Source organism: Stigmatopora argus, chromosome 3 (genome assembly GCF_051989625.1).
Source record: "Stigmatopora argus isolate UIUO_Sarg chromosome 3, RoL_Sarg_1.0, whole genome shotgun sequence".
Lineage (NCBI taxonomy): Eukaryota > Metazoa > Chordata > Actinopteri > Syngnathiformes > Syngnathidae > Stigmatopora > Stigmatopora argus.
The window spans coordinates 5,087,454-5,101,265 of NC_135389.1; the positions used below are offsets into that span (position 1 = coordinate 5,087,454).

Genomic DNA, 13,812 nt, shown 5'->3' on the forward strand with positions numbered 1-13,812 from the left:
CGCTCTCAAAATGGTCGCCGCTCGGTCCGCTTCCTTTGTTCTTGGCTAGCCCCCTTGGCTAGCCCCCACCCTTCCTAAGAAGGGGGCGAGCGGACGGACAGAGCCAGCGTCCACTTCGAGGTTCCCCAACCAGATACGCCGTCCGCTCGGTCGGTGATGGTATTTAATAGAAGTTAGGCGGAGACAAACTTTAGGCGGGAACACGAAAAGGGGTGTGTATATACAAAGTGATGACAGGCCTTGACCTGTAGGTGTCAGTAAAAATTCTATTCTAGTTACTAAATTCATAAGAGTGCAGAAGGGTGCAAGATTAAATATAAGAATACAATTCATATTTCACATTTCCCCCCTGTTGTGACTTGAAAGAATTTTCATTAAACATATCAATTTGTATCCCTCCCCTCCAGGTTCTAGAATACAAATATCATCGACAGTTACTCAACAGGGTATGGAAAATAACAAAATCACATGTCAAAGCAGAGGCGAGAAATGATGTAATCAGTGTTAAAAATTCCTCTACGTCCCTCTTAATGAGCGAACCCAATATTTAAATCAAGACAAACACATTTGCATAGAGGACTCGTCACACTTTGAAAGAATGTGATAATCTCCAGTATGGTCTGTCATGCGGTGATACTGTGTCACTATAACCTACTAGCGTGTGCTGGATTGTGTTTTGAATCATAACTTTCATACAGGGGATTACACACATAGAAAAAATACAGAACAGTAGCAAAAACCGCAAGGTTGCAATTTTAAACAGAATTGAGAATCATGACCCGGTTATTAACCACGACCACAATGATACACCTACGGCTGAATGATCCTGGGCCATGGTGTTGACTAGGGCCTTTATTTCAGCTACGGCACGAGTAATGTACTGGTTTCATCTGGGATGAAGGTGCAGCAGTGTTCTCCCATCATGGCACACACATCTCCATCTTTGGCTGTTATCAGATCCAGGACTATTGGTCCAACTTCCCTAAAGGCTTTTAAATCATCTGCTATACCCTGTAGGGCAGGGGTGGCCAACTCCGGTCCTCGAGAGCCGCTATCCGGTCTGTTTTCCATGTCTCCCTCCACCAACACACCTGAATCAAATAATCAGGATCGGTATCAATCTTCTGGATGGCTTGCTGACGAGTTGGTCATTTGATTCAGGTGTGCTAGAAGAGGGAGATATGGAAAACACACAGGATAGCGGCTCTCGAGGACCGGAGTTGGCCACCCCTGCTGTAGGGCCTTGACAGTTTGGTTAATGAACACTCATGTAACAGCTCAATGTCTTTACACATGATTTTCTGGGGGGTGGACCACAACCTTTGGTCAACAGGAACATCATCGCACCAGATTGAATCACGTGGTTTGAATTGCACTGATTTTGATCTCTTACTGTTATGTTCACTCTCCTTAAAAGGAATGCATCTTAGACCATCTGCACGACTGCAGATTTAAATGTGACGCCTCGACCCAGTGAATTCAGGATGTCAGGATCTGTGGAAATGGGTATACGGCAACAACTTTCATTCGCAACAATCAGTTTTTTCTGGAACACTATGAAATTATACCACACGTCTTCTTCATAGTAGTTCTCCAGATTGTTCTCTCCATACCACTTCACTCTCCTCTGTGATAGGAGTATGTCACCATCTTGGTTTCCAGCTTGAGTCTTTGTGGGTGGGGCGTTCAGACACGCCCAGGTTGTCACTGACAGTGCAGTCACTGACAGTCCAGTCACTGTGATGTGGGTGGCAACAGCTTTCACTGTGGCTTCTGTATAGAGGTGCAAAGTCTATGGGAGGTCAGGGTTAAGTGAGGGGTGCTCGTGGCAGGTGAGTAGACGTCAGATGAGTTTCTTCACGGACAAGGGTTTTGACACCGTCCGACTTACAGTCTACTCAAGAGTCACCTGTGTCTCGAACGACCTTGAATCGACCTTGGTGAATCGACTTTGACTTTTCAGTGATCTTTGCTGCTGTGGAGGTTGGTGAGTTGGGCCACGAATGGGTCTTCCCATCGTGGAGAGAACCAGGACTTCCTTTTATGACTCGGATCAGGATCCAGTCACCTGGCTACACCACCTCCTGCAAGATAGACAAAAAGATCACGGCAGCTTACATGTTCTTTGGATAAGTTTCTCTCCTTCCTTAGTCTCTCGTCATGGTTCATCTTCCCATAGAGGAAGTTGGAATGGTCTTCAATGAACTATCTCAAAAAGGTGTTAATCCCGAGCTAGTTGGTACTATCTTCATATACGTTTTGGCCAGTGTTAGGCGTTCTGGCCACGGCTTATTTATCTCCCCCATGGTTTCTCAAGTCTTGGTTTTATCGTACCATTTGTTCGCTCTACTTAGGTGTTTTGCCATGTTTTGCACTATGCTGTTTGCAAAATCAGCTCCATTGTTACTCCAGCTGATTCTGGAGATCCCATGTTCTTTACAGATCAATAAAATAACAAATTAAACAGTTCCTACAAAAATTTTAAAAGTAGGTATTTCGATGTCCATCATATCTTCCTCCCTTTTGAGGAATTTATGGCTCAATTTTGGAATAAATTTTTGGTAGGCACGGTAGGCCTTTAGCTTTGTACAGTTCGTCTGCTGACTGTTCTTGAGATCGGCTCAGTTTTGTTGTTGTGTATGCTGCTGTGTAGTGTTTGCGCTGCTGTGTTCTGTCGTTGTCCTAAACACGTGCTTAACATTTGCTTACGGCTATTTGGTTCGGCTTAATACCTCAATGAACAAAAATTGCAACAATCTTACTTATTCCATCACTATAGTTTGTGAAAATTTAAATGCCTTATCAGTCAAAATCAAATATGCTAGCTGGTATTCTATTATGATCACTGCTTCCTTGTTAAGATCAAGAACCCTATTTGTTTTTCCCTTTCCTGTAATTACACAAATTAACTCATCATACTAAAAATAGGAAAAATACAAAAAGCAAACCAGGGTGCTTTCTCCCCAGGAAAACAGCTTTCCCGTTCTCTGTAACAGTTAAATTCACGTCAATTAATATCCAGAAACAAAATGCACACATTTATAATTCTGAATATAATTGAACCCACTAAATTGTAACCACCCCTTGTTTGTCAAGGTTAATATTTTAGCATAATTGTATCCTTTAAAGCAATTAAAACTCATTACTTATAAAATGCATACTAATCAAGTCCCAATTCATTTAACAATGTGTATTGCGTTGCATATTAAACTCAGTTGTTTGAAATTCAAAATATCCCAATCTAGTAGTCTTTTTATCAAATGTAACATTCAATTGTCTTTGGAGTTTGTCAATCATCTCCTATAAAACTTTCTTAATCAATATTTTTCAATAGTCAGGCATAAAATTAAAATCTAGTAACATTTCTATCCATTGTAGTTTATTTTCTCTAATTGTTTACTTTAACTATCTGTAAGAAGATCTAGTCTCAATTGTTTACTTTAACTATCTGTAAGAAGGTTTAGTCTCAATTGAAACGCTTTCACTTTTTTTATGGAGACAATAAAACCAATATAAAAAGTTCCTCATGGCTTACAGCATTGCTCCCCGAGCAATAATCTTTCCAATCAATATTTGACTGCTTGCCATTTCGTCTGATTACGTCAAAAAGTTTATCTTACCTGTCTCCTCATACGTTTCAACTGAGAGAACCTTCTCATTTTGTTGTCCGGTTGACCTCGTTATGTAGGCGCAATGATTTCATAACGAAATATGGAACCTTTTTTCAATTCAGTCAATTATTCTGTTAACACAATTTGGATGCCATTATCACAATAAATCAATAGTCAAACACTGTCTGTGTTTTTCCCAGTGCTCCCAAATTTCGCATAGCAGATTTGTTTCTCCACTTCAAATTTCACATTTGGAGTACTGCTGCTTTTTCATTAAAAATTTCCTTGGACGAAATATTTTTCCATAATTTGGCGTTGCCATCCGTGAAACGGCTTATTGGCGAATTCTGAAATCGATTCCAATTTGCTAAATCATTTTCCACCTTGATACCTAACCGATTGATCATATCTCGGTGGTCGGCCAATCAAAAACACAACCATTCACGCTCACACTCATTTTCAGACATCAGTGGTCTGCAATTTTTTTATCACTGGTGAAGAGCGCCATCCCCAGTCCTGGGGCTTCTTGGCAGCTAACCACCTTTCGCTGTGTCATGGCAAGTCATTCTAAAAGGAAATAGGTCAATGTTGTTTGGTTGGCATCAATTGTTTGATTCTTAGGCGATCCGTGATATTCTAATCGTTATTAATATGACTCGCGCTAAAGCATATTTCATCTGTTGATGGGCAAAACAAGACACATATCCCGTGCACTGAATATGTATGATTCTTCAATCCATCTCAGAGAAATCATGCCTATCCTAAATTAATTATTTTATCTAAACTTGCCAGGTACAATTTACCTAATACTTTGGATAATTCTTAATACTTAAGTCTAAATCGCAATTCACTCTCTTTTTGCTAAAATAGCTAAATTGCACTTGTTGAATTGCTATTCTGCTCCAAGATTGTGTTTATTTAATATAAGAGCCATTTTTTTGTAGCTCACTCTTACCACAATTAAAATTTAGAGAAACTAACCTTCTACTTAACAATTTCTTAATCATTTCCTAATGATAAATTTCAGTGTTTATTAGAGGACCCATAATTTGTCACTAATATGTTATATTGTCAATTTTCTGTCTCTAACTCTCTTCTTTTCTTTCTATTACTCTCTCTGCTCATGTCTCTTCATCACTGCTCCTCCTTGCTCATCGTGTGGAATGTGAGATGTAACCTGAGATTTCTTGCATTCCAGTCTCCCCCCCCTCTCGTGCTCCTGGCCCCTGCGAGTGGAGCCTGGCACGAGGAGTGGGCTGGACAGAGGGGGGGCACTGTTTCTCAACAGGCCTAATATATATATATCTTCCTGGGTTAGTGGAAAGTGGGCTGGGGAAGAAAGGCAGTTTTAACTTCAGTTGGCTCGCCGCCATTTTTTCCCTTTGTTTCCTCTCACATGTGGTCTGCTTTTCAACCCCCCCCACCATCCTGTCCCAATTCACCCTCTCTTAAATACTTATTTTTATCCGTCTAAGTATTCTTTTTCGCCGATTAAACTCCTATTTTTCGCGGCAATCATACTTATATCGTTTATGAACGCGTCATAGCGTACTTATATATATATATATATCTATTCATATGAAGATTACTTGCATGCGTTTATAGTTTTATTCTATTTCTTTTTTTTCTTTATATCGAGCTCTTTCATTATCTTGGCACTGTATAACAATATATTTCTTCTATATTTTTAACACAACCCTCGAAGTCCCTTGGCGGGGAGGCGCGACCTCCTCCTCTGTCTGCTTTCCAGGCAGATAGGCCGACACACAGCTTTTAATCCTGCTGTATACTATTAAACATCAATCCGACACACAGAAAGATGCCTTTCCGACACACAGAAAGAAGAATCTCCGACACACAGAGAAGAGTATACGCAACTTTTCTTTTTTTTTTTTTTTACGAATGAAGCATTTCCCTTCCTCGAAGGGAAACGGGGCCTTATGCTGGGTTGGATTCTACAAATTAATTTTAAAAAGTGCCTTACCGTTTTTTGGTGCCTCCTCTGTACGAAAGGATAATTTGTAATCTGTTCCCGGGCCAGCAGGCCAGATCGCCCTCTCTCAAGGCTGGAGTAGCCGACGTCAAGCCATCCATCCTTCTGTCGATCTGCCGTGGCCGGAAAGCAGAGAAGAATCTCGGGTTTCAGGCACCAAAATGTCAAAGCTGGGTTGCCTCGACAATAATCTTCATACAGAGGAAGCAGCAAAACACGTGGTAGTTTTGACTCCCGGCCGAATGGAGGTTATCTGGAAAGGGAGGCCCCATCTCGACCGCTCTCAAAATGGTCGCCGCTCGGTCCGCTTCCTTTGTTCTTGGCTAGCCCCCTTGGCTAGCCCCCACCCTTCCTAAGAAGGGGGCGAGCGGACGGACAGAGCCAGCGTCCACTTCGAGGTTCCCCAACCAGATACGCCGTCCGCTCGGTCGGTGATGGTATTTAATAGAAGTTAGGCGGAGACAAACTTTAGGCGGGAACACGAAAAGGGGTGTGTATATACAAAGTGATGACAGGCCTTGACCTGTAGGTGTCAGTAAAAATTCTATTCTAGTTACTAAATTCATAAGAGTGCAGAAGGGTGCAAGATTAAATATAAGAATACAATTCATATTTCACAACTATTGCACCCACAGACTTGGTGAAAAGTAGACCGCTACGGACACACTTCCTGGATGTACTGCTCCTGTGAATTCTTTTTTGAATTTGACTATGTGGAGGCAACACTTTTCGGAACACAGGAAGGAAATGATTGTACATTTGTGATTGTGAACTAAAACAAAATTCCGTTTTGATTTTTTTCTTTTTCTTTTTTGTTTGAAATGTACAACTATTGCAGTAATATGAACCATCGAAATAATCGAGATATTTCGTCATTAAAACCAAAATGGCCACCACAACATCTTAAACTTCTGGTAAGAAGCATCAGGTTCTCGTCAAGATAGACTTCTTTCTTTTTTCAAATTGAATTTACAAAGACAGGCATTTTAACTTCCTTATGATATTGTCCCAAATAATGTGCAATCCAGCAGACGATCCTTTCAATTCATACATTATCGCAGAAATACCACATGCGATAATTTAAAAAAAAGGTTTTTCTCTTCAAAGTAACACATTTGTACTCCCCATTAAAACCATGAATATTGAGGTGAAAATTCTCAATCAGGGGGCATCTAATACGCGTGAAATTGTAAAATTCAACAATTTTCAGGCAATTTTAAGGGTGTGGCTTATTCGCGGGGGCAGCTTATATGCAAGAAAATACTGTAGGTTCATATCCTCAACCTGAGTGTCCACGTTGGTCATTGGTGATGGCATATACGGTGTCCTGGTGTCTTCTATTGGCAAATAAAAAGTTTAATTGATCCTATAATAGTTTAAAGAATGGTATGGGTGCAACAGGGTTGCTAACAGTATCAGCATTGAGGACTCCACCATTGCTAAAGTGGAGGGGTTGCCGACTGGTACCTGACACATTTTATATCTTAATGGTGAATGTGAATAGGAGGTAACAAAAAGGTCTTCTCCGATTGGTGCTAAAGCCTTTGCCTCATCACCCAAGTAAACCTGGCACCTGGTAAATCAGCTGATGTTAAAATTTTCAATATGGGATAATGTTACGTTCGGGGATGGAGGACCCCAAAGCAGGCGAGGGTGCGATTCTGGTTCTTTCAAATATTTATTTCGATCGTCCGCGAGGCGGGCGAGCACAAGAGGGGACGGCGGAGGCGGGTCGTTGGCCGTAGTGGGAAGGTCGGTTGCCGTGGAGTCCGTGTGGCGTGTACAGGTTCGAAGGCGCAGTCGTTGTCCGTGGTCCGTGATCTGTGGTCGTTGTCCGTGGTGCGTGATCCGTGTTTGTTGTCCTTGGTCCGTGATCCGTGGTCATGGGGGCAGAGCGTGGTCGGAATCCTGGGTGCAAACAAGAGGTCGAATATCAATAAGACAGGCAAGGAAAAACGCGAGAGGGTAACTCACAGTAAACTGTTTAGACGATCCAGCAGCATGGTCCTGTTCCTGGTGGCTTTATATACTCCTTGTAGCCTAATGACTCATACCAGGCAGGACTCGAGTCATTAGGGGCTGGACCTGTGATAGGGTGACAGGCGCATCAAGCCACCAGTCTAGTCTGGGGCCTGACAGATAATTGTCTTGAACAAAATTATTTTTTCTCTCCAGAGTAACGAGGTCAAGACACAACGCTAAGAAGTGGAAAATTGTGAATGCGTTAAGTACCTCCTACAAAATTTGTAAAATGAAGTCGCAGATGTGTTTTGTACCCTGCGCAAATTTGGAAAAAAAAAAGTTGTCGATGTGTTTCGTACCGTGTGCTAGTGGATGAGCTTTGTGCGCCACTAAAAAGCCGTGGATGTGCTTTGTGTCCCATACAGTAAGGCCTTTGGAGAAAAAAGATTCAGGACTGACTGTAAATAAATTAAGGGTCCACAATCACAGTGATAACTTGAGATACGAGCTTAATGCGCTCCAGGACTGACCTCGTATGCCAATTTACTTGTATCTTAAAACAATTTTCCCATAGAAAATAACTAAATACAAATTAATCCATTCCCACCCTCTGAAAAAACACAAAAAACAGGAGATTACAGTGGAAAAACATCTTATTTGTTCCACGGACGAGAGAGAGAAAGGCCAGGAGAGACTTGACTGATGGCAACGCGCTCGTAAAATAACAAACTTAAAATTTAACTTAAATTAACACACTATACACACATTTAAAACGTTTTAATCTTATTTGCACTAAATTTAAACCTTTTTGTGCGATTACCGAGGCAAAGATGTTAATGTATTCCACCACGGCTTTCGAGTCGGAACTCCCTGCTTCTCCATGCCTCAGAAATGAGTGTATCCCAGTTTGTTTTTTAAAATTATCAAATCAGCCACGGCTCGCTTTGAAGCATTCTGCTGGGGTCTTTTTCAGATGCTTGTTTTGCTTTCAAGTCCATGTAGATTCTGGTGGCTTTTTCGCTGATTATCGACTCGGTCACACTATCTCGGGTAAATAAAATAATAATAATGCAACCAGTACGGTCCGGTGCTCGTAGATATCTTTACGCGAGGGAGATGCGGCGAGAAAGACAGAGCGATGCTGTTCTCATCGGCAACCTCTCGCATACTCGGCCACCCAGACGGCCATCTCGTATGCTCATATCTCAAATGTGTCTCCTATCTCAAGTCAAAAATTTGCTCTGAATTTTCCTCGTATCTCAAATTTCTCGTATGTTTGGACACTCTTATGTCAAGGTATTACTGTACTGGCTTTTGCCGACCAGTATGTGAAACAATAAAGCTGGAAGAGGTTTGAATAGGAACTGGAGAATAGAAGAGGTGATTTTATGTATAGATGCTAGTACATGGGGTGGGCAAACTATTCCACAAGGGGCCGCAGTGGGTGCAGGTTTTCATTCCAACCCATAAAGAGGACACCTTTTCACCAATCTGGTGTCCTACAAGTGCAATCAGTGGGTTGCAGTCAGGTGCTTCTTGTTTTCAGCAGAAATCTCATTGGTCAAAGGGTCTGTGCTGGATTGGCTGGAACAAAAACTTGCACCCACAGCGGGCCTCGAGGACCGGGTCGCCCACCCCTCTGCTAGTAAGTAGTTCCTTCTTATTTTGTTTACTGTTTACAAGCCAATAAACTGTGTTTTAATCACCTGTTGGTGGAGTCCACGAACAGAAAATTATTTGTACTAGTAATATATATTTGAATCTTATGTACTTTAAATTTTGACCACTAGAGGGCAGCATTTAACTGAATTTAAGTTGAAATGACATGCTCGTTGTACTGAATTAGTTATCTGGATTAAAAAATTAATACAATGCGAAGAGTTTATCACTTTTATTTATATATATATATATATTTTTAAATGATATAATATTCTAAAAAGCTAAAAAGCCTACAGTTTCAATTCTGTCCAGTGATGTCCAATTCCTTTAAATGTGAGGAAATTACGTTGAAATACAGAATTAATGAAGATTTGAACAATTTCTTACAGATGCAAGACCCTCCATTCATAATGAAAATACAATTGGTCATAAATTAAGCTAATTTAACGTGCACTAAGTTTCAACCAATAGCAGAAGAGTGCGATATACTACGTCACCAATAAGGGGCATTCAGTAGTACGCCGACTTGACTGGTGAGGCTGTCGAGTTGTGGCACCGAAGCCCGTTTAAGAGTGGTCTGGCGGACAAGTTCGCGGACAGAAGACCACCCTAAAACTACACCAACATTGCCGAGTTTCCACAGAATGATTGGCATCTGATCCCAAACATTGCAACAGCGTGGACTAACGTGAGCGGCATAGCGCTGAGGAGGAAGAACGGTAAAGGGACGAAGCCACAGGTAGGAAGGTCTCGTGGCTGAAGATATCAGAGTGCAAGCGGGTCATGTAGATTTTTCGTATCTGACCCGAGCGACGCGTCGCCGCAGCAGAACGTCGGAGGTCGAACAAACGCTAAAAGCGAGAAGATTTAGCACACTGTTCCGTCTCCTCGTCCGTCCGACTGGGCTCCGCTCCTGGTCCCAGGAAGAGCCAGCATGTCCAGGAGAAAGCAGAGCACCCCCCGCCAGATAAAGCGTAAGTCAGACCAAATGGCTTGTTGTTGTTTACTGCTCTAGTCTTTCCCAACCTTTTTTTTTTATAGCTGCAGCACACTTTTTAGCATTGAAAAAATCTCAAGGGACACCACCATCTGAAAATCTTTTCATTTAAAACTATGTCGCCTGTATTAACAATAGTCATTCTCATCAAAGATTTATCAGCGGGACTCACGTAAACCTCCAAAATTATTCCAAAATCGATTTTTTCACACTGACCTAATGTCACCAAAAGTTGATGTCTACGGACCCTGAACAACTTCCAGTTCGAGTGATGCAAAAACAAGTAATGCCATGTTTTTAATTGCATAATTTTATGACTTTTCTGCAAATATTACTTAAATCTCCTAATATTATGCCCAAAAAATGTTGCGCTCACAAAAGTTGATGCCCTTGAAACCAAACAACTTCCGGCTCATGTTAGAGAAAAATAAGCAACAAAATAACTGTTTCAAAATTTGAATCTTGTAATAGTATAATCTATAATTTAACGTTGATCATATTTTCATTTTAACCTTGTAATAGTTCAATTTTAATCTCGTTCTATGCATATTAATTTTTCTCTCTGAATATTACATTGTATGACTTTCCCGCGGCACACCTGACCATTGCTTACGGCACACCAGGGTGCCGTGGCACAGTGGTTGGGAAACACTGGTTTACACTACTGAGAGACAAAGTTGGCACTACAGAGAGGCCGATTCCTCCTAAAAATACTAAATTAGTCGGGCAAAGTCCAATTATAAAGCCTGACTTTTTCTACAGTAGCAGTTTTATTGGAGCCTTTTATGGGAGACAAGGTGTCCTCCGCCTCTGGCCTGAAGTCAGCTGGGATAGGTTCCAGCACCCCCCGGGAACCTAGTGAGAATAAACTGGTTCAGAAAATGAATGTTTTAAAGCAGTGGGCCCCAACCACCAGTCCGGGAGCGACCTAGTGCTGGTCCATCAGAGTAAAAAAATATTAACATTTTCAATCTCGCTTTTTGACATGAGAACAATTGTTATAATAAGAATAAATAATTACTATTATGCTTATGAATTTTTTTACCACCTAATTTTGTCTTAAGCTGTCTTGCTTACCATTAGCCGGTCTGTGAGAAAATAAAAAGAGCTTTACTGGTCCGCGGTGAGAAAAAGGTTGGGGACCGTGGTTTTATAGGGTCTGTATTAGCATGAGGGTGGATGTATAGAATTATTAAGAAAACATGTATTGCTTCAGAAGGTTTAAAGATTTTTTTGAATCCCTCAAGAGATTAGAATCTCTTGCTTTTTGTTTGTTTGATAATCTTGTCGAATTTACCCGGTCCGAGAACAAGACAAGCATTTTTTTTTTTTCAAAGTGGCACTCCGTTATACCCAAAACTGAAGGGAAGCAAGAAAATGCAACAATGTTCTCATCAAAGTATTTGCTTTGTACTGGGCAGCCAAAACTTGAGCCGAGACTTCCTGTTTAATTCTGTTGTGAAAACGTCAGTGTTCTTTGAGAAAGCCGATGTGAACCGCGATAAAGCAGCGATCCGATGTGAGTTCTGATAAAGCTTCAAATTGGATCTTTTTTTTAAATATTTGTTTTCTGTCTGAGGCAGTATCAGGGCCGCCAGTGCATTTCCCTTGAGGCTATTCACTTTTTTCTTAGCGACAGCCCGCCAGATTAGTTGATCTTTCCTTACAATGAAACATTTTTTGCACATTTATCCTTGTATCTAAGTCATTCTTTGACTTCAACTTTGTTTTTGTTTCTTTGCTGAGTTTTATCAGTCTTAAAAGTGAAGCTGCAATATTCAATATTGTAAATTTGTGTTTGCTAATTGGGGACTTTATACCATGCCAATCCAAATTACCATTGGGCTTCAAGAACTATCACTGTACCAAACCTATCGCATTGTGAGCGTTGTCTAGACCTAAGCATTGGAAATAAGTCAATAAATTACTTATTAACCTACTACTGGACAATATTAAACAATCAGGCTGTTGACGGAAAGAGAACCACCTGTCATCAGGTTCTGCGAAAACCTGCACTGACAAGTAAATGTTTTTCTGTACTTTGAAAAGGGATTGTAGTTGTGCAATGAGCTGTTAGGAATTACACAGTATTTTTTTAAATACTTAACCTTGCTGTGCACATCGCTTATAAACACTTGTAATGTAACATTATACTTTCACACTGAATGATTTATCGAAACAACATCCTAAAACAATGGATACCCAATATTGATCTTATTTGAATTACTTTACATGCAACCTTTTGTATTTATTAACTAAATCAAAAAATAAATATCAGGATTAAATTAAAATCACTAATTTTGAAACATATGATACTTGACGGTACAAGATTGAAATAAGAGTTATTTAATTGGCAGTTCAGAGGTGAAAGAAAAATTGTGCCCGAATGCACACAAAATAAAAAATAAAAAAGGCCTAAATTGCCTTGCAAGTCACATTACCGAAATGATGAATGTTTTATACAGTAATCCCTTGAATATCGCGGTTAATGTACACCAGACATGGCCGCGATAATCAAAAAATTGCAAAGTAGGGTCACCTATTATAACTTTTTTTTTCTTCAGTGCTGAGTCTTGGTAGCAAGAGTGGCTTCCGCTTACGAGTTTCAGCGTGGATTTTCACATTTTTATGAAATTTAAACAAAAAACAAACAAAGAAAGAAAATTAATAGTGGGAAAAAATTGCAAAGTAGTGAGTGAAGATGCAATAATCGAGGGAAAATTGCATTATTATTTCACATTACAAAGGGTGAAAATGGTTCTCATTCTTCATAATTAAGTCTAGATCAGGGGTCTCAAACCGATTCCGCAGTGGGTCCTGGTCTTTGTTTCAACCGATCCAGTATCGACAGTTTAACCAATGAGGGGTCTTCTAAAATAAGTAGCACGTGGCTGCAATCAACTAATTACACTTGCAAAAGGTGTCCGCTTGTTCGGTTTGAATGAAAACCTGCACCCATTGCGGCCCTTTGAGGACCGGTTTGCGACCGCTGGTCTAGATGCTCCAAACTGCCAGCAGGCACGACAGTACAGCAAGAGTGAGGCCTGGGAATGTATTCTAGAGCTACCAGCTGATAGTCTTTGTATTACTATGAATGACAATGTAAAAAGACATGCACAGTGCATGTTCGTCTCAGAGGTGTGTTGGCCATCTTTATCATTATTTTCTGGCCCCCCATGCTTCCCAGTGCAGCAAGCCCGGCCCTAGTTGAGGCCAGCCAGCTCTCAGCCCTGTGACTCTCTTGTGATTTGGCAGACGTTTTGATAGGAAAGAGTGAGGCGTGATAAGGACTTTGTTGATCTGGCTTATGGGGGTCCAGTAGAGGTGTTTAGCCTTATTCTGGTTAAACTACAGAACCTGTATAATAAGCACTGTTAACAATTTGTGTGTCGACCATGTTGTTTGGAGTCTGGTACATTCTACTGATGTTTGGTAAGGTTAGACAAGGGGGTTTAAATGAAATACATTATTTTCCTGTTCTTATAACTACAACAAAATGTGCTTTATGTTTCAGGCCTAATGATATCTGAGCTTACAATGATAAGTGGTTTTTGAAAGTTTAAATACATTTTCCTTGAAAAGAGCTCAAT

General features: G+C 40.7%; 1 protein-coding gene across 3 annotated transcripts in view; it reads left to right on the top strand.

Moving 5' to 3' along the window:
* The first annotated feature begins 9,150 nt into the window (after positions 1–9,150).
* The window catches only part of zfpm1 (zinc finger protein, FOG family member 1), a 114,152-nt gene continuing 109,490 nt past the window's right edge, over positions 9,151–13,812 (top strand). Inside the window, exons 1-3 of one of the 3 annotated variants that reach the window (XM_077596363.1) lie at positions 9,151–9,211; positions 9,615–9,964; positions 10,015–10,199. In XM_077596363.1, the coding sequence (XP_077452489.1) occupies positions 10,160–10,199 (40 nt within the window). In that variant the 5' untranslated portion in view covers positions 9,151–9,211; positions 9,615–9,964; positions 10,015–10,159. The remainder of the gene's footprint in view (positions 9,212–9,614; positions 9,965–10,014; positions 10,200–13,812) is intronic. The other 2 variants (XM_077596362.1, XM_077596364.1) reach the window with 2 other exon arrangements.